The sequence below is a fragment of the Benincasa hispida genome, chromosome 8 (assembly GCF_027475165.1).
Source record: "Benincasa hispida cultivar pf3 chromosome 8, pf3_genome.v1.1, whole genome shotgun sequence".
In the NCBI taxonomy this organism is placed as follows: Eukaryota; Viridiplantae; Streptophyta; class Magnoliopsida; order Cucurbitales; family Cucurbitaceae; genus Benincasa; species Benincasa hispida.
In genome coordinates this window covers 24,546,049-24,565,459 of record NC_143485.1, presented here as the reverse complement: position 1 = coordinate 24,565,459, position 19,411 = coordinate 24,546,049, and the positions used below count along the sequence as shown (strand labels likewise).

The following is a 19,411-nucleotide window of genomic DNA, read 5'->3' as shown; positions in this document are numbered from 1 at the left end:
AACTTTATAAATTAGTGTTAAATAACTTAACCTCAATAGATATGTACATTTATAAGTAATTTCATATTTATCTCTTTTTCTATTTTTGTAAATGTATAGAAAAATTTAATATTACAACTTTGAACTTGAAAAGGAAACTTCCAAACTCAACATATTAACTTCGGACTTCCTAATTTTTTTTTTCTCTCAAAAACCCTCATTTTGAATTTTTTTTTTTTTTAAAAAAAAACCTTACAAGGATGGTTTCAGTTTCAAAGTTCCAAACTGTCAAATATCTTTTGTTCATCAGTTGAGGCAATTGCAGTTTACCCTAGTGTACTGATATCTCGAAGCCAACAATGGAGGCCGTAGAAGAGGACCAGAGCGCTAAAATGGATCCTCCTCCTTCCCCTTTCGCCTTCAATCCTCCAGAACCGCCCCTTTCCAAGAATGCGAAGAAGAAGCTACTGAAGCAACAACGATACGAAGCGAAGAAAGCGGAGAAGAAACTTCAGGCTAAAGAGCAGAAGAAGAAAGATATTGAGCGCAAACGGAAGGAATGGGAGGACACACTGGCGAGTGTTACGGAGGAGGAGAGATCCAAGCTGATCGAGTCTCGGAGAAGTCTGAGGAAGGAGAGGATGGGGAAGAGGTCAGAGGAGAGGGAGAAGAAGATTGAGAGGCTTAACAGAGCCAAAGATTGTGGCCAAAATATTGTCATCGACCTTGAATTTTCTCACCTCATGACCCCTTCGGAGATTCACAGTCTTGTTCAGCAGGTTTTTTCTTGTTACTCATTTCAATTGGTTGATTAATTGTTTGTGGTGCGAGTACTGAGTAGTTTTATTGACTTTTAAAATGCTGTCTGTTTAAGAGGTTTGTTAGATGTTTCTAGTAGATGGAAATGGAATGAAGGGCTTCTTCTATGATGTTCCTTAAGAAGGGTTTTCATTTTTTTAAATATATATATATATATATATGTGACTAATCTCATGGGACAATCTACATTTAGGTGTCAAAGAAACTCTTAATTAAATCTTAAGTTGGTAGCTACCATGGAAACTCATTCCTCTTAACCCTTATCAATACTCATGCCCTTTATATAACACTAGGCCAATCTATCAGAGGGAAAACTGGTTGTTTTCTTGGAAGACCATAGACTTGGGAGGTGATTGAAATGTAGTTTCTTAGTCAAATAGTTTGAAAAGGCTAGCCTTGGCAGACTCGACTCTTGCTTTAGTAGTTGATAAAGTGACAATTGGATGTTTCTAGGAAGACCATCAAATGCTGCCTGAGATCAACACAAACTCATGACTTGAAGTGCTCCTCCTATCATTTCAATCTCCCACATAATTACTACCGAAATTCATTTTTCTTTATTTTTCTTTCCCACTTTTGTAGAACAACCCATCATTTTTGGTCTCTTGCAAGCAATAAAGGGTCCTTTCAGTATCCAAAAAAGATGCAGATACGTTAGATTCTCCCTAAATCTTGTGTGTTGCAGATTAAATGCATCAAACTACCCACAGTTTGGTTATAAAGTATGTTGTTCACCTTCTTTCTCCTTTCCTCCACGGTCTTTATTTAGTTCCAAGCCAGACTCAGTTGGAGTACATATAGAATTGCAATCCTTCATTTGAAAAGTATTCAAAATTTCTTGCTACAAACCTATGAAACTTCAAAGAATCTCTTGTGCACAATCTTTTAAAGAAACTTTCCCTCCTTTTCCCCGCCCTTTATGTATAACCAAATACCATAACAAGCTCTTGGAAGATAAATATTAGTTAAATAGTTTTCAGAAAGTTATATGTATTATGCTCATCTCCAGTTTTGTACATAATGGTTTTAGTTGGTAATTGGTTAAATTTTTTTGTCTTTGATATGCATTCAACCAAGTGAAGCTTCCTCAAAATTTCCTTAGTGTGTTGGATAAATTCCCCACATATTTTGACGATGAATGAAAGGTGTCTATAGATCATATATTAAGTGGGATATTGTATATTTTGATCTTAAAAATAATTGCTTTGCCTACGGCACTAGACACCAGTTGTAGTCGGTAAGATACTCTACTGACTTTCTAACATGGTGCTTGCTCAAAAATGTTAGTGGAGTCCACTTATCTATTAAATGGAATTGAAAGAGACCAATAATAATGATCTACATTAGAAGGTTAGTAGGATATCCCACTGGCCATGTTGTAGCCAAGCTTTATTCTTTTGATCTATCTCCCACAAGGAGGAGTAGCCTGAGCTTCTACCATGGGATCCTTATCCTTCATTTCCAACATTAGAAGTCTATGTGTGTACTTATACAAAAGAAGGCAAATTATGTAACAACGGAATTACAGAAAACACTTCCATTGGGCAATAAAAGAAGTAAGGTTATAGGAGCTAAAGAGAGGGTATAATTCACACTAAATGAGAGCGAGTGAATGTAAATGCATTTGTTCGTATTCATCCTTGATGTCTTTTTTTTTTTTCAAAAAAAATAAAGTCCACTCACCAAGACCCAAAATTTGCAGACAAATGATTTTCCTTAGTAAGCTCACCAGTGGATTTGAAAATGTGACCTCTTGGGAAGTGTTAATCCTTGATGTTGAATTACTTATCCCCTGGTCTATTAATGTCACATATTTCCAAGATTGATGTCTGAGATTTTTATATGTACTCCATCCCTATTGATATTGTGATCTTCCTTCACGTGCTCTAACTGAACCAAATGGTTTGGGACTTGCCGTCTGCACCATTGTCCTTGGGTACCCTTTATGGTATCGTGGAAGGGTTCCCAACCTTCCCTCCTCCTGCAGGAATAATGGGTGCATTTTTCTATTGCCATATATATATATATTTTTTGAAATTTTCAGCTAAAGCATCCTTCAGAGATATTCTCCACTCAACCAAATAGTTATCGATCAATATTCTTAGAATAATTTGGTATTAGATTGCACTGAACCTATAGCCGTAGCCTTGTAACGATCACTCAACCATTATATGGATACACATGGTTGACAGAGTGAAAGGAACTATTGCTTCCTCATTCTGACAGCCTTGGATAATGGATACCTTCCCACACCTACTAGCCGCCTCACTCTTAAATCAATCAAATGCTTGACTAATCTCACCCTGTCAAAAGACTCAAAACTCAAAACCATGGAGAACCATGGGAGGATGGAGACGAGAGAATAAAGAATAAGAGTTAGCATCATAGGATCACTCTTTTTCCAAAATCTAAACTTTCTACTTGTTTAATAAAAACATAAATTTGTAGGTTTGAATTTAGCTCTGAATCATACGATTGTACAAGTTTACTAATGGGAGACGATGACTTTATATCGCACCTAAATACTCGGTACTTCTACTAAGGTCTGGGATGAGCTCTATTTAATTAGAATAGACTAAGATGCAATATTTTTTTTTTTTTTTGGGAGAGATAACAACTGCAAAGCATGACATGTTTTATTGAGTAGACTTTTTCTACATTAGTTAGTTATCATGCCATGACATTTTTGAAATACTACATTATCCCTATGCCACAGCATTCTATAGCTGATTTTTTGTTGTCTTCACATTTAGTTATGGTCAGGACACTGCTTTCTATTTGTGATGTCAAATAGGATCTTTTTCAACATTCAAACGATTCACTTCTGACTACTGTATTGAGAACTTTAACGTTTTATCCTCATGCAGCGTTCTTTATTTTGTTTGTTAATTCTCAATTAATTTAGCAAGAAATGATTTGATGATCTCCTGAAAACAGCATAGTTTCTGAGTATCTTTATTGGGTAAAAACCTGCAGATAATGTATTGTTATGCGGTGAATGGAAGATGTCCTTCTCCTGGTCATCTCTGGTTGACTGGGTGTAATGGAGAAATGGAGACCCAACTGCAAAGGCTTCCAGGATTTGATAAATGGATCATTGAGAAGGAACATAGATCATATATAGATGCTTTGCAAGACCAGAAGGAAAATTTGGTATATCTCACAGCAGATGCCGAAACTGTGCTCGATGACCTTGATCCAAAGAAAATTTATATCATTGGTGGGTTAGTCGATCGTAACAGATGGAAAGGGATTACCATGAAGAAAGCACATGAACAGGGAATTCAAACCGCAAAACTTCCAATAGGAAGTTACTTGAAGATGTCTAGCTCTCAGGTATACCTTGGTCTTTACATGCTAATCATTTTTATCCGCATTTCATGGACCCTAAATTTGAATTTAAATTAAAATTTTTATTTTATTATTACTACTTTTTTGTGAAAAGGAAACTAAAAATTTAATTAAGATAATGAAAGAACAAAACAATACCTACGATATACAATAAAGAGACAAACATCCTAAGGATCAGGAGGCGCATTCATGGGCTCTAAATCCTGTCATCCTAAACTTATAAAAATGGCAGATTAAGAATTCAAGTGAGCTCCAATCCTTATAACTTCTTATTTTTATAGAAAAATGAAAGAACGTACAAGGCATATTAGGAAAAGAACACCTCAAAAGGGAGCCCTAATAAAGCTACAAAATAGGACTCAAATCAAATAGAATAAGACCTAACTGACAATTAAAAGAACCCTTGTGATGGCAAAGAGACGATGAATTTAGCAACTTCCCAAATCTCTTTCCAAAATCTTTTAACCCCTTTTAAAATTCTACCATTCCTCTTTGACCAAATACCCCATGGGGGCAAAAGAACCTTCTCCATCATAGAACAAAATCCATGGTCGGTTCTAAATAGATAGCAAATGACACCAAAAAGCGAATCCAAATTGATTGCATGAACCAACTACTCCAAAGAATATGGTTGAGATCCTCAAGATGCTTTACACAAATGCACCAATCCAGTACTAACAAAAGGAAAGAATATCTTTGGATGCTATCCTAAGTATCAACTTATCCATGTGCGACTGGCTGAGCAATGAATTTGACCTTCTTTGAGATCTCAGCCTTCCAAAGACAGAAGAATGGAAAAGGGGGATATGGAAAGCTCCTGAAGCGGGCTGACACCTCTGTTGTCTCCTTATTTGAAGGACGATGAAAACCCAAATGGAATTGAAATTTCTCAAAGAAAGGCAAAACTGAGTCATGATGCAAAGATGCTCATCTCCGATGATCCCACCCAACACAATCCTCTCAAAGACAAGTATTTGAGTCATCCCATACTACTTTGGTTCCTAACAATACCCATTTTCGGAAAGTCGACGTCTCGATGGCTACTCCGATGGTACCTCACTCGCCCACACCTGGTTAGAACTCTCCACCGATTCCACTTCAGAATGTCAACAACCGGCTCTAATACCATTGTTACTTAAGCACCTTGGAGAACCACACCCCCTGCTAGCTATTGAGGAGGTAGAGCCAAACCACTTAAGTACCACATTGGTCATCCCATTCTAATCAATGTGGGACAAAGACATCTTATACTACTTTGGTTTCTAACAAGTTTTTTTTTAAAAAAATATTTATTTATAATAATTAAAAAGAAAAAGAAAATTAGAGACTTAAACCCTACAATTTGAGACGCACTCAAACAGGTATAGAGCATATTTGCTCATAATAAGTGCTAGATGATTTAAAATTAAATTTATTTCACCCATCAACTTACGCTTCTAGGTCAATTAGTGAATTAAGATGGTATCAGAGCAGGTGGTCTAGGGAGTTCTTGTGTTTAAGCCCTTGCAATGCTGTTTCCTCTTCAATTAATATTGATTTCCACTTGTGGGACCTTCTTCATATTTCAAGACCGTAAGTGAGGGAAGTGTTAGATGATATGAAATTAAATTTACCTCACTCATTAGCTTAAATTTTTAGGTCATTTGGTGATTACCATGTGCGACAAAGCATTAGGCTCTATAAAAGAGCGCCATACCCACTTAAGCCTCATTTTACTATCTTCAAGTTACCTTGGTAAAGCGCCACGATCCAACTTATTTTTCTGGATAGAAACTGAGACAATATTGTGATATAGAATAATGTGATGAATAACAAATAGGAGATGAGGCATCAACCTGCAACAGCGATTACAAAAAAAATCTTCCTAACCAAATTTTGTAGGGGTAAGTGGATCAATTAGGCTTTATTTTTGGCAAAAACCAAATGAGCTTAGGCCTTTGAGATTACCTACCTACTAGATTACAAATTGACTTCTTATAATTTAGTAATTGTTCTCTTACAATATTTTGGACTTTTTCCATGTCATTTCCAGGTCCTTACTGTGAATCAAGTCATAGAGATTCTACTCAAGTATTTGGAAACAAGAGACTGGAAGGCTTCTTTCTTTCAGGTTGTTCCTCAAAGAAAAAGATGTGGAGCTGATTCTAACAGTGACCATCCAGTAGATGAGGAAGAAAATGGAGATGGAGATGGAGACGGAGATGACGAACACGAGATGAAGAAGACCAAGTGTGATGAAGTATCTTCCAGTGACGATACTTTGTAATGGCTTTGACCAATTGTGAATCAAGTCAGAGATTCTATTCTAAGTATCTTATATTTTTTGGTAGGCTTCTTTCTGAGTTAAAGGATTCTGATTTTTTCATTGTCGACTAGTTTATAATACATACAACATAGATTGAAAGGGAAGATAAATTTTGTAAAAATTTAGTTGAAGAGACTACTTCTTTACTGATGAAAACAAACAAACAAATAAATCCTAACTATACACGTTTTTCTTGGCGGTATTTCTGCTCGAGCTGTTTTGGTCTTTGTGATCACTCTAACAAATGGATTATAATTGGTAAGAACCAACGTTAATATAACTTAACTGACATGAATTTGTATTGTAACTTTGAAATTTGAAGTTTGATCTACTCACATATTATCGAGAAAAAAAAAAAAAAAAAACAAAAAACAAGGGCCACATTTTTTCAAAATGTTTTATGCCTGCTTGGGTGGCAGATACGAATATGGATAACACTTGAAAGTTAAATACTTAGAATTTAAATATATGGGATTTAGATAATAAATGTTTGTGTTTGAATGAATAATATTTAGGAGTTGAATATTGGTTTGTTTTATAGGTTTTTCTTTTGCTCAAGAAAAAGTAAGATTTAATTGAAAAATATTCTAATTAATTTTAGTATTTATATTAATGTAACTATCAATAATAAATAAATAGATTAAAACAATTGAAATTAATTTAGATATGAACTTCGATCTATCTGAGGATAGCTTGACGAACTAGGAAATATATTTTTGAGTAGGAGGTTAAATGTTCGAATCTTCTTACTTCAACTTTAGAACTTAAAAAAAAAAAGAAGTTAAAATACTATTTTGGTCCCTATACTTTGAAGTTTTTTTCTTCAATTTTTGTTCATATACTTTCAATTTTTAATTTTAGTCCTTATACTTTCAAGTTTTTTTTTTCTCGTTCACATACTTATAATTGTCTAATTTTAGTCCCTATACTTGCAAAAAATCTTAAATTTAGTCTCTTGAAGTTAAATTTTTACCAAAATTGGTTAAATAACAACAATAATTTTTATGCAATAAAATACAATATATGTAATGTTGAATGGGTATTGTTCTCTCTCATCTCTTGGTGAAGGGAACTACCTCAATCACATATGAGAACTCAACCCTCACAGCTGTAATAAAAATAACCCCAATTAACAAAATGATAACAATTCCAAAAAAGTTAAAACAAATTTGGCTTGGAAGATTGATCAAAGATCAAGAAGAAAGAAGAACTTGTTCCTCACTTCAAGATTTTGAACTCTCCACAATCTAATTGATCAAAATAAATTAAAAGTCCTAAAACGTGCATTCTAAACACTAGAATATAAAGAAAGCATAAAGTGAGAGATCAAACTCTAAGAAAATTTTATTCAAAATTAAAGTCCTGTTACAAAATGTGGAGATTACAACAATATTTAAATTAATAAAAATAACAGTATGAAAGATCACATCCTTTCATCTAATTGACTAAATTCATTTGATACCCTTTCAACTACCTCATAAATATAAATATATGAAATTGCATTGGTACATAATTCATTAAACATGTGGATGAAATCTGAATTTTAAGATTCATAATGACTCTGGATGAAAAGGCGCCTTTTAATGCATGAATAGTTGCAATTCTTCACCATGAATAGGAACCTTAGCTTGGAAGTAAGCATTAAATGCTCCAATTCCTATTATCGGCATTTATTTCCTTATCATCTCTCATATTCATTCTTTTGATAAAAAGTTTAAATACTAATTTGGTCCATTTACCTTTAAAAGTAACTATTTCGGGGTTTTTTTTCATTTTTATCTGATTTTCCCTATATTATATGTTAATATTTTGCAAATAGGGACCATGATAATCTCTTTTCAAAAGTAGAAGCATAAAACAAAATGTTTTGAAAATACATAGACGAAATTGAATCAAAATTCAAAGTATATAGACTAAATTGAATATTTTAAAATTATATATATCAAAATGAACTAAAGTCGAAAGTATATGGACTAAAATAATATTTAAATAAAAGATTTATGACATAACTCTTTTAAATAAATTACAAAAATAAAAGACTAAGAGAAGATAGAAAACTGCCCACTTTAATGAAAAAGTTATGCTATCAATTTGATTTCAGTATTTATCTCTAATACTATGTTAATGCATATATTTAAAGAAAATTTATGTACATGTGAAAGCGATGAATTCATAGTTTTAGAATGAAAATCTAATGTCTCTACATTGATTGACTTATTAGTTATTTGTTTATTTGTGTTAAATTTTTTTAATAATTTGATTCGTTACTTACCAACAGTTGCTTCCATAGCATAGTGGTAGTGCGTTCGCTTCGTAAGCGAAAGGTCGCGAGTTCGATCCTCGCTGGGAGCTTTTATTTTTGTATTACTACTTAAATATAAATAAATTCTTTCTTAAGTTCTTACCAACAAAGGCTCCAATGCACATCAGCAAAATTACATACTTTATGAAAGAAGATAGAAAACTACTCATTCTATGAAAAACTATGCTACCCATTAAAAAGGATTTTATTTTATTTATTTTATTTTTTACTATTATTATTTATTTTTTAAGTTATCAACAATGACTTTCACAAAATATAGTGGTAGAGTACATTTACTCCGTAAGCGAAATGTGAGAGTTCAATCCTCTCATAAGTAGTTTTAAAGATAAGAAAACACGAAAAATAAAACTCAATTAAAGCCTTATTATCTTTACACAAAAACAAGCCATACTAATTAATTTTGTAGATATAGCAGAAGTATGAAAGAACAGACTTAAGAGTAAGAAATTGAGAAAAGAAAACCAAATGGTGATAATGAACGCTACAAGTAGAAATATCCATTTAACCCGTAGGACTGAGACCTCACCCCAAATGAGGTGGGGAATCTTCGATTAGACAGGAAATGGAGGAGGGAGGGAACAGGAAAATATTTTTTCCTGTTGGCTAAACGAGGAAGATGATTATATTTCCTGCCCCATCCCACTTTCCCGCTCCGCCTCGATTATAGATCCATTCCTCTGCCTCGTGCTCCCCACTGGTACTCAATCCATCATCGTCATTCGTCCAACGCAACCATAGTCGACTTTCATCCAAATCTATTGTTGAGCCACAATTGTGAAGGGGAATGATAGCCACAGTGGAGAAGGACAATGAGAAGGGGAGGAGGGATGGTTCGATGAACGACAGTGTGGCAAACCTTGACGACTAACGATGACTGGCTGCGACAGGCAAACGACGAACGATAAGTGATGAATACCATGTTGGGGTTGATGCCCTAAATCTCATGGGTCATATAGTTTGTAATTGTATTGTATAAACAATTTATTTATTTAATAAAATCTAAGACATTTTATTAGATATTTAGTAGCATTAACCCAAAAAACTAATAAACAAATATCCAAGGTTATCTTGTATAACTTAAAAGTGTATATGGAGACACACAAGTGGATCGTATTTAAGTGATAACTTGAACGATCTGTAGTAGATAGATAAGCTGAGTACCTTATCTTGGTGACACTACGAATACGACCCGCATTGCAGAAGTTACAATTGTTGTAAAGTTTTACAAAATGATCTGATCCTAATTATTCTTGTGGAGACATGTGAGTGGGGATGTTCTATACAAAAAAGTTTGTATAAGACAGAATCACGAAATGAATAGTCTTACTACATAACACTATTGATAGAAGAGACTTACATTTCATCAATATGACCATAGGTGACATGACTTGAATCTTTAGTGAGTTGTGAATGAGCCTATGAAGGCGATCCATTGATTTACATGGGTGAGAGTGGCCAGTTTAGCGACTCAATAAGCCTACAATTTTGGGATTCGTCTAATTGGAGAACTAGGAACACAGTGACACAAGGAGGAAATCACTTTTCCCTACCGTTAACGTAAGTAGATAAATTGCTCTCTTAAGGGCTGATTCTGGGACAATGTGACATCACACACTCTCTTGGCCCGAGATGGGCTTTTGTGATAGGTGGATTATGACTTATTGTTCATTAGAGGAATCAATGGTACTTAAAGAGTTAGATGTAACAACATGGGCAAAGCGATAATTTTTGCCTAGTTGTACTTACGAGCAATTTGTGGAGGGTCATTGCACTGTTGATTGGTCATATCAAATGGACACAAAAATATATTTGTAGTGCAACGAGTGTAGCTGTAGGTCTTTAGTGAAGTGACTAGCAGTTAATGGAAGTTGATTAATTTAATTAAAAGAGTTTAATTAAATAATCGAGTATCATTGGAGCTTTAAACTATAAGTCCATTAGGTCCCCTCTGTAGCTTAATTGGGATAATTGAGAATTCAATTAATTTTGGATTAATTTGAATTGTTCAAATTACTTGAGTGAATTAATTATATATGATATAATTATTATAAATTAATTATATGATATAATTAATATAATGTATTTAATACATTATAATATAAAGTTTATTTGAGAGGAAATAAATATTATGATTCAAATATTGATTATATTTATTACATTCATATAATTAAATTTAATATAAATTTGATCTATATTAAATACCATAAATTATTGAGAGAAATATAAACTATAGGTTATGTGTTATATTTGATGTAACTTATAGTTATATAATAAATTAGTTATTATATTATTATCTAAATTAAAATTTAGTTTTAATTTGAATTTAAATTAAAGGGAGGGTGTTATTAAATAACGTCCCTCCCCTATTTTCTCTCTTAATTTATGTGTGGTTGGTGTGGATCTTCATCTTGACCCTACCAAAAAATACACAGAAGGTCTGTATGTGTGTGCTTTCGATCGATCTACTACTCTCCCAGTTACTCTCTCTAGAGAACAAAATAAAATCTCCTCTCATGTTTCCTTTCCCTCTGCCAAATTTAAGAGCAAAGCCCACCATTCTTGCTCGATTTCTCACCCTAAGAAGAATATGGAGGTTTTCTCTATTGGTTAGTTCAAGATTGAATTGGATTTCCTTATTGGCGACCATACTCCAAGAAGATCGAAGGGTTCCTGACCGATCGAGAGGATTTTGTGAAGAGTTATTTGGCTTCAAGGGTTGTATGACTTAGAATGCATAATTATCTCTTTTAAGAGCAAAGGCCACCATTCTTGCTCGATTTCTCACCCTAAGAAGAATATGGAGGTTTTCTCTATTGGTTAGTTCAAGATTGAATTGGATTTCCTTATTGGCGACCATACTCCAAGAAGATCGAAGGGTTCCTGACCGATCGAGAGGATTTTGTGAAGAGTTATTTGGCTTCAAGGGTTGTATGACTTAGAATGCATAATTATCTCTTTTGTAATTTTAATTCACCGTGAAAATTGAATTTGGGATACGTTCGTGCTTTCACTTCGAACCTCACAGTTCTTCATGCCGGCGACTGGAGGTTGGCACGTCCTGCACGCTAAGAAGAAAATGGCTTAAAGGGGTTTGTTCTGTATGCTTAACCATTTTTTTTAACCCACACAAACTTTTACATATATATACACCTTAACCTAAAACAGGGTTTACCTATAATGTGGGTTTTAAACCGATATTAAAGATCCACTTTTTTCTTCTTCTTCTTCTTTTTAACTAATATGGTATATCCGTTTTTAGTTTTTTCCAACTAGCATTAAAGACCAAATTTATTGTAGTAGTCATTGCTTAGAGAATGAGCTTCTTTGACCATAAACAATTTTTGGCTAGTCAAAGAATAACGAGGATATTTATTGTTTAGACCAACCTTTGATCTATATTTATATTTCCATGATGCAAATTTGTTTTCAATTCTCTCAATGACGAGGTTCCAAAAATCTATATTCTTAGGATTATCACAGAGCTGCCAAGGATATATATTACAAATTGATGCATCAATTTACTAATAAATAAATAAAGTAATAGTTTATTTTAGGTTAAAACGATTATATAAATGAATCTTTAGGTTTTGAATTTAGTACCAATAACTTAAAACTGTTCCTCATTCCTCTCCTCATAATTCATAATTAGTTTCAAGTGAATCTTTAGTTTTTTTTTTGTTTTTTTTTTTAATTTCACAAATCAACCACCAATGGAATAAAATTCTTAATCATTTCTTCAATTTTTATTCTCAACTATATAAACATTTTTCTTATTTAAGCCTTAATACATATAATTCATTGAAACATTAAATTGTCACATATTTAATATCATAAGCACCAATAATAACATCAATAATTAGGAGATTTGAATAGACCCAAGACTAAAAACTATAGTTTCAAAATTGAAACTAAAACTTAAGTGGAGCGTCGGCGCATAATTGATGATGTAGATTCAATCTCAGCCGTCGATCGTCTTCCCGCCGCTTGCCACGCTAGAGCCGCAATTTAGAAAAGCAATGAGAATCTGGGATAATGGTTATAAATACACAAATACATTTTGCTACCCAATACAATTTTTCAACTTTTTTCCCTAACATGTTGGTTTTTTAAGGCTAGATTAGGATCTCTCTCTTTGTTTTTTATTTTTTTATTTTTTTTTAATTTCATTATTTTTTTTGGTAAAATTATAAAGGGGTAGTATCCATGGAGTGCCCTAAATTAAAGTAATTTAATAATAATAAGGAACAATATCCATTTATATCCATATTTTTTTTATTATATCAATTTAAATCATAAATTAATAAATGTATCAATTTAAACTTTAAACTTTTGTAATGTATCAATTTACATTCTCCTTAGATTTCAATTGACTAATATCGTGTAAAACTTATTGAATCAATTAAACTCCAAAATTTTCATAAATAAATCAATATAGACCCATTATTTAAGATTATCTTTAAAAATCGTCTATGCATCAATTCTTACATGTGTGTAGACTTCTTCAAATGTCATATTAACAAAATAGATGATCAAAATTTATGCACGGATGATTTTCAAATGAAATCTTAATTGATCGAGAGTCTAAAATCAATTTACTTGTGAAGGTTAAGGGATTTAATTGATAAAACTAAAAGTCTTATTATACGATATTTATCTAAATCAAATGTGATGGAGAGTATAAATTAGTAAACTTATAAAAATTAAATATTTAAATTGATGCAATTATTGGTTAAGGGATGCAATTGATCATCAAAGGTATGAGATGATATTTTATTTTAGGTTATTGATCATAAATTGGTGCATTAGTTATTGATTGTTTATCTTACAAATCATCAATTAATTTTAGAAAGTTGTAGATACCACGTGTATCTTTTTTTATTTTTTATTTTTTTGGTATAATTGGAGCATGAAGATTTAAACCATATACTATATTTTCATTTGGGCAAAATATCCATAAAAGAATTATAGAAGCCAAAAAAAAAAAAAAAATCCAAAATAAAATTTGTCCCACTTTTTTAAACTTAATTTTGGCCTTTTTCTTCCATCATCATCGGTCAAGATTATCAAAATACCTTTCTTTTTTCTTTTTGCCAGTTGCTATTGCAATGAGAGTTGGTCGGCCATACTTTCATCCGAAAGGGATTAGAGAGGTCGTTAGAGTGTGGGTTTTTTGTCGGAACACGTGTGTTTGTTGGCAGAGAGAAGTTGCTTGATTTTTTCACAAATTGAATCTGTGATTTTTTATCGATAAGTGGTGTTGGAATGAGAGCGATGAACGAGAGTTTGAAGGTGTCAAAGACAGATATATGAGTTTTCACCAAAAGGGGTGTGAAAGCAAGACATTTAGAGGCCAAATCTCTATGCACGTTGTCCATTTTGGAATATTCATATAGATATGACTTGAGTAAAAGAGTAAAAGTCTTAAAGTTTAGAAAGTAAGTCAGACCTCATTTTCCACTGAATAGATTTATAAGGTAAGTAAACTTTCATTTTCTAGCAAATATTTTTGGTTATTTGTATGATTATGTCATTGTATTTTCTTTACTTTCTTAATTGATTAATGGTTACAAATCTTAAAAGAAAAGAACACGAGATGTGGGTTTCTTCTAATATTCGAAAAGAGAGAACATTTCAACTAATTGTAGATGTGGAGACTTGCGTTTCTTAATAATAATATCAATAAAAAACAAAGTAGAGATATCTTATAAATTGTTTACTCTAAAAATTTGAATGAACATATTTTGTATGTCAAGACAATTATGCTTAAATTTAGAGAAGAAAAGCTTTATGCCAATTTCAAAAAGTGTAGTTTTTGTCTAGACCAAGTCAATTTTTTAGAATTCATTGTTGGAAAGGATGGGGTGAAAGTTGATGAAGAAAAGGTCAAGGCTATTCGAGAGTGGCCAACACCCACCAATGCAACCGAGGTGAGATCTTTTCATGGTTTGGCTAGTTTTTATAGGAGGTTTATTAAGGATTTCAGTAGCATAGCCTCACCATTGAATGAACTTATTAAAAAGAATGTGAAATTTGAATGGAAAGAAAAGCAAGAAAATGCATTCAATGAACTGAAAGATAAATTGTCTAATGCACCTTGTCTTTCTTTACCTAACTTTGACTAATCTTTTGAAATTGAATGTGATGCAAGTGGGATAGGGATTGGAGTTGTTTTGATGCAAGAAAAGAGGTCAATCATGTTCTTTAGTAAGAAGCTAAATGGAGCATAACTTAGCTACCCCACATATGATAAGGAATTACATGCACTTATAAGGGCTTTGCAAGTTTGACAACATTACTTGTGGCCAAAAGAGTTTGTCATCCACACGGATCATGAAAGCTTGAAGCACTTCAAAAGTCAAACGAAGTTGAACAAGAGGCATGCTAAATGAGTAGAGTTTATTGAGACATTTCCATATGTCATTCATTATAAGAAAGGTAAGGATAATGTGGTGGTTGATGCATTATCAAAAAGGTATGCATTGTTTTCTTTCCTTAGTACAAAAATTCTTGGTTTTAAACACATGATTGATTTGTACAAAGTAGAGACATCTGAATTTCATGATGTGTATATTCAATGTTTAGATGGGAAAAACGTGCGTGTTTGATGAAACGCTTTTTAGGAAAGGAAAACTTTGTATTCCTAAGTGTTCCATTCGAGAGTTGCTTGTGAAGGAAGCTCATGGGGGAGGATTAATGGGGCATTTTGGGAATTTAAAACATATAACATGTTGACTGAACATTTTTATTGGTTGAAAATGAGAAAGGATGTGAATAAAGTATGCAAACAATGTTTCAAATGTAAGGAGGCTAAGTCTAAGATACAACCACATGGTCTTTACACACCTTTAGATGTTTCTAGTGAACCTTGGGTTGACATTAGCATGGATTTTGTTTTAGGACCACCAAAGACTAGGAGACATCATGATAGCATTTTTATAGTAGTTGATAGATTTAGTAAAATGGCACATTTCATACCATATAATAAAACATATGATGCTACTAACATAGCTAATCTATTCTTTAGGGAAGTGGTTAGATTACATGGAATTCCTAAGACCATTGTTAGTGATAGAGATGCAAAATTTTTAAGTCATTTTTGGAAAGTTTTGTGGGGTAAATTGGGAACTAAGCTTTTGTTTTCAACAACTTGTCACCCACAAACCAATGAGTAAACTAAGATGATTAATAGAACATTGGGAACTTTGCTTAGGTCATTAATGTCTAAAAATCTCAAGTCTTGGGAGGATACTCTACCTTTTGTAGAGTTTGCTTACAATAGAGCAATACATAGCACCACTCATTATTCACCTTTTGAGGTTGTGTATGGCTTTAATCCATTAACTCCATTAGATTTATCACCCTTGCCACCTAATATGTTTATTAGTGATGCATCTATTTCAAGAGCAGAATACATAAAAAATTTGCACAAAGAAGTCAAAGAAAGGATTGAAAAGAAGAATCAACAGCTTGTCAATAGCAAGAACCAAGGGAGAAAAAAAAATGATTTTTAAACCCAGTGATTGGGTTTGAGTTCATCTATGAAAGGAAAGGTTTCCAGATCAAAGGATGTCTAAACTTCAACCAAGAGGAGATGGTCTATTTCAAGTGATAGAGCGGATCAATGATAATGCCTACAAATTGGATCTCCGTGGTGAGCACAACGTAAGTTCTACTTTCAATGTGGTTGATTTGACTCATTTTGATGTAGAGAATGAAGACCTTGATTTGAGGACAAATCCTTTGAAAGAAAGGGGGGATGATGTGAATTCAACCATTGAACCATTGCATGTACTTAAAGGACCTACAAGAAGCAAGGCAAAGAAGATTCAAGAGGCATTCACACTACATCTTCAAAAACTAGCAAATTCACAAGAACCGACAAATAATTTTGAGCCCAAAGTTTAATATAATGTTAGCCCAATGAGTCAAGAAGAGAATGACATGAAGATGACACGGTGGTCAAGTGTGCACGACATGGGAAAATGTGATGTCAAACCTTGTCAAACGTGTATATCTACTTTGCTGCCTTCTAAAGGAGATATTTAAGACAATTTGAAGACTTTCTACATTCCTAGTTTTGCATTTTGACTTTTAATTTAGTATACAATTAAGTTTCAAGTTTCTAGGTGTTATTTTCTACAATTTGCAATTAATTATATTTGAATGACTTTTGAGTTTCTTAGTCTATCCACGACCATTTGGCCTATAAAATGGTTTGTAATGTTCTTCAAAATGCAGATTATCGATAGTAAAAAGCTTGTGCTTATTCAACCCTTTGGTGTTGTCTTTTTCTTTCAAATCTTGTTTTAGATTTGATATTTAAATCAATTAATTGGATTAGCTTTGATCAAGCTAATTCTGGAGTGAATTGTCTTAGGATCTAAGAGTGACCATCATAGATTCTCAGTTCAATCTAAGTAGCTTTCTTTGTGAGTGTTTGCAAGGATCCTAGAAGGGCCTCTAGCTTTGCATCCAACAAGCTTCGCAGACGCTTATCACCAAGCAAGATTGATGCAGATGAAATAGATGTGGGCTCTTCCATCTTAAGAATATAAAAATAGCAGGGAAAAACAAATCATTAACCTGAACTAGGACATCCTCTACGACTCCTAAAGGGTGAATAAAAGAGCTATCAGCTAATTGAGTCATAACTCCAGTTTCAGTCAGGTTTTTTAATTTCAATTCCTGGTATATTGAAAATGACATAACATTTATGGATGCACCAAGATCTAGCATGCCTTATCAATTTTCTTTTTTCCAATAACACAAGGGAGAGAAAACATACTTGGATCCTTTTGCTTTTCAAACAAAATTTTCTGAAGGATCGTAGACACGTCTGGTGATGTGTTGTAAATGTGATGAAATAATGGTATGAAATTGTGGTGATGAGTTATACGTTGCACATGCAAGTTTTCCTAGTGAAACTCAAGTATAAATCTCACTAGGTTTCCTGGTAAGTCTAGGGTTGAACACAGGGACTACTGAGTTACTATGCGTCAGTAAAATTGATTCCTTTACGTTGGCAAAAAAAAAAAAAAAAAAGTTGATTGGTGTTTTGTTTAGTATAAATCTATGTGACGGATTTGAGCAAAGAGTTGATGAAATCGAAAGTTATACTGAGTATGCGATGAACGGGTTGAGAAGGGATTTAGCTAACACTTCCTAAGATTGCGTTCAAGTTATGCGATCATGCTACACACATATAACAACATGTTATCTCTCAATGCCAATGCCATAGTTCCTATTTCTAGGATGCATGCGATGTATACGATAATGTCGATAGGACTTATGTCTAAGCCTCTATGTCTATGCGATGATGAATGATACATACATACACAAGGTGACCGCATACTATCATATCCTATTTCTAGGGTGCATGAGATGTGTAATAACAAACAGAACTTATGTCTAAGTTTCTATCTCATGCTTATGCGGTTCTAATTCGACTCTCTCAACCCTAGATTCTAACCTGACTCTCTCAAGTCGAGGTTCTTTCTTTAGACTACTCTCTCAAGTATCTCTAAAGGGTAAATGACGCATACATAAAACAAGATGATCGCATAAAGTGAAGATCTTAGGTCATGCTAGCTAAGTACTTCTCAACCTATTCGAAAATTTAGCTACTCATGCGAAATGTGAAGAGATTGAATGATGTTGAGATGAGAATTCCATTTTATAAATAAAGTCAGAATACAAAACAACAATAGAAAGTAGGGATTAGAAGCCCGGTAGCAATGTCTTGCTTCTTGTGGCTTTTACACTGACTTTTTACTCCACTATGTCTAGAAGAATATCCTTGTTTTCGCAAGTGTCGGTCCTCTCTTCTTTTATAGCGCTTTCCGACAGTCTTTCGAGCTGTCCGGGAATGTCCTTTCGACGTCTTCTTCTCTTCACTCGCCTCCGCCTTCTAAGTATAAGAATAACTACAAACTCATGGCTATTTATTTGTATATGATCTATCTTCTATGTGTGGCGAACTCCTTTAACGATGGTGGCCTTCGGTATTTATAGAGCTCAAGGTGAAGAAGCTTTTCTTTCTAATGATTGCAATGATGGGAGGTCATTAAATCTTCTATCTGATGCGCCGATTAATGGTCACCGAAAAGTTGAATGTACTTACTACAGTGTGTTGTTAACGGCTTGTTAACTAAATTTGGATTCGACCATCATCAACTTTTCGTCCATCATGATTTATTATGCTTTCACCTTGATGCGTCGTCTTTCTACGACCACCTACTTGGGCAAATTCTCGCGAGCACATACGATCGCATGGTTTTGCGATCGCAACCTCTGAATCGCTCTAAAACACTCTTTCTAATGTTTTTCAAGAGGATTTCGGTTTATGAACTGAAGAGACACCTTGTGGTGGTATTTATAGGCCAAAGGAACTAATCCTTCTCATTTCTTAAGGCTTATAGTGCAAGACACCTCCTACTTTAACAACTTTTGGAGTGTTTGCACCAAGATTTGCCACCACCTACTTCCTTGCCATTCACCTACTTCCATGCCACTCACCTGCTTGCATGAAGTTTGAGTTGTCTTCCTCATGAATAAAACTTCTTTATATGAAACTCTATTCGTCCACCTCCTACTAACTCAAGCTCAACCTCCTCTCGGTTCAGCCACTTATCCGG

General features: G+C 33.5%; 1 protein-coding gene and 1 non-coding gene across 2 annotated transcripts; both read left to right on the top strand.

Moving 5' to 3' along the window:
• LOC120082575 (tRNA (guanine(9)-N1)-methyltransferase-like protein) lies at window positions 1-6,656 on the top strand. Its single transcript, XM_039037811.2, has 3 exons — window positions 1-758; window positions 3,775-4,134; window positions 6,182-6,656. Exons 1-3 carry the CDS (start codon window positions 339-341, stop codon window positions 6,413-6,415), a joined length of 1,014 nt encoding a protein of 337 aa, XP_038893739.1. The 5' UTR covers window positions 1-338; the 3' UTR covers window positions 6,416-6,656.
• A 2,078-nt stretch (window positions 6,657-8,734) lies between these two features.
• Window positions 8,735-8,806, top strand: TRNAT-CGU (transfer RNA threonine (anticodon CGU)). The gene has a single exon. It is a non-coding gene; the product is annotated as a tRNA-Thr (tRNA).
• Window positions 8,807-19,411: the final 10,605 nt, after the last annotated feature.

What these genes read in the sequence shown, in the direction of transcription:
- LOC120082575 (XM_039037811.2), top strand. Translation starts at nt 339, where the DNA reads ATGGAGGCCGTAGAAGAGGACCAGAGCGCTAAAATGGATCCTCCTCCT. An exon ending in TTCACAGTCTTGTTCAGCAG is followed by an intron (nt 759 to 3,774) that starts GTTTTTTCTTGT and finishes AAAAACCTGCAG; the next exon opens with ATAATGTATTGTTATGCGGT. An exon ending in TGAAGATGTCTAGCTCTCAG is followed by an intron (nt 4,135 to 6,181) that starts GTATACCTTGGT and finishes TGTCATTTCCAG; the next exon opens with GTCCTTACTGTGAATCAAGT.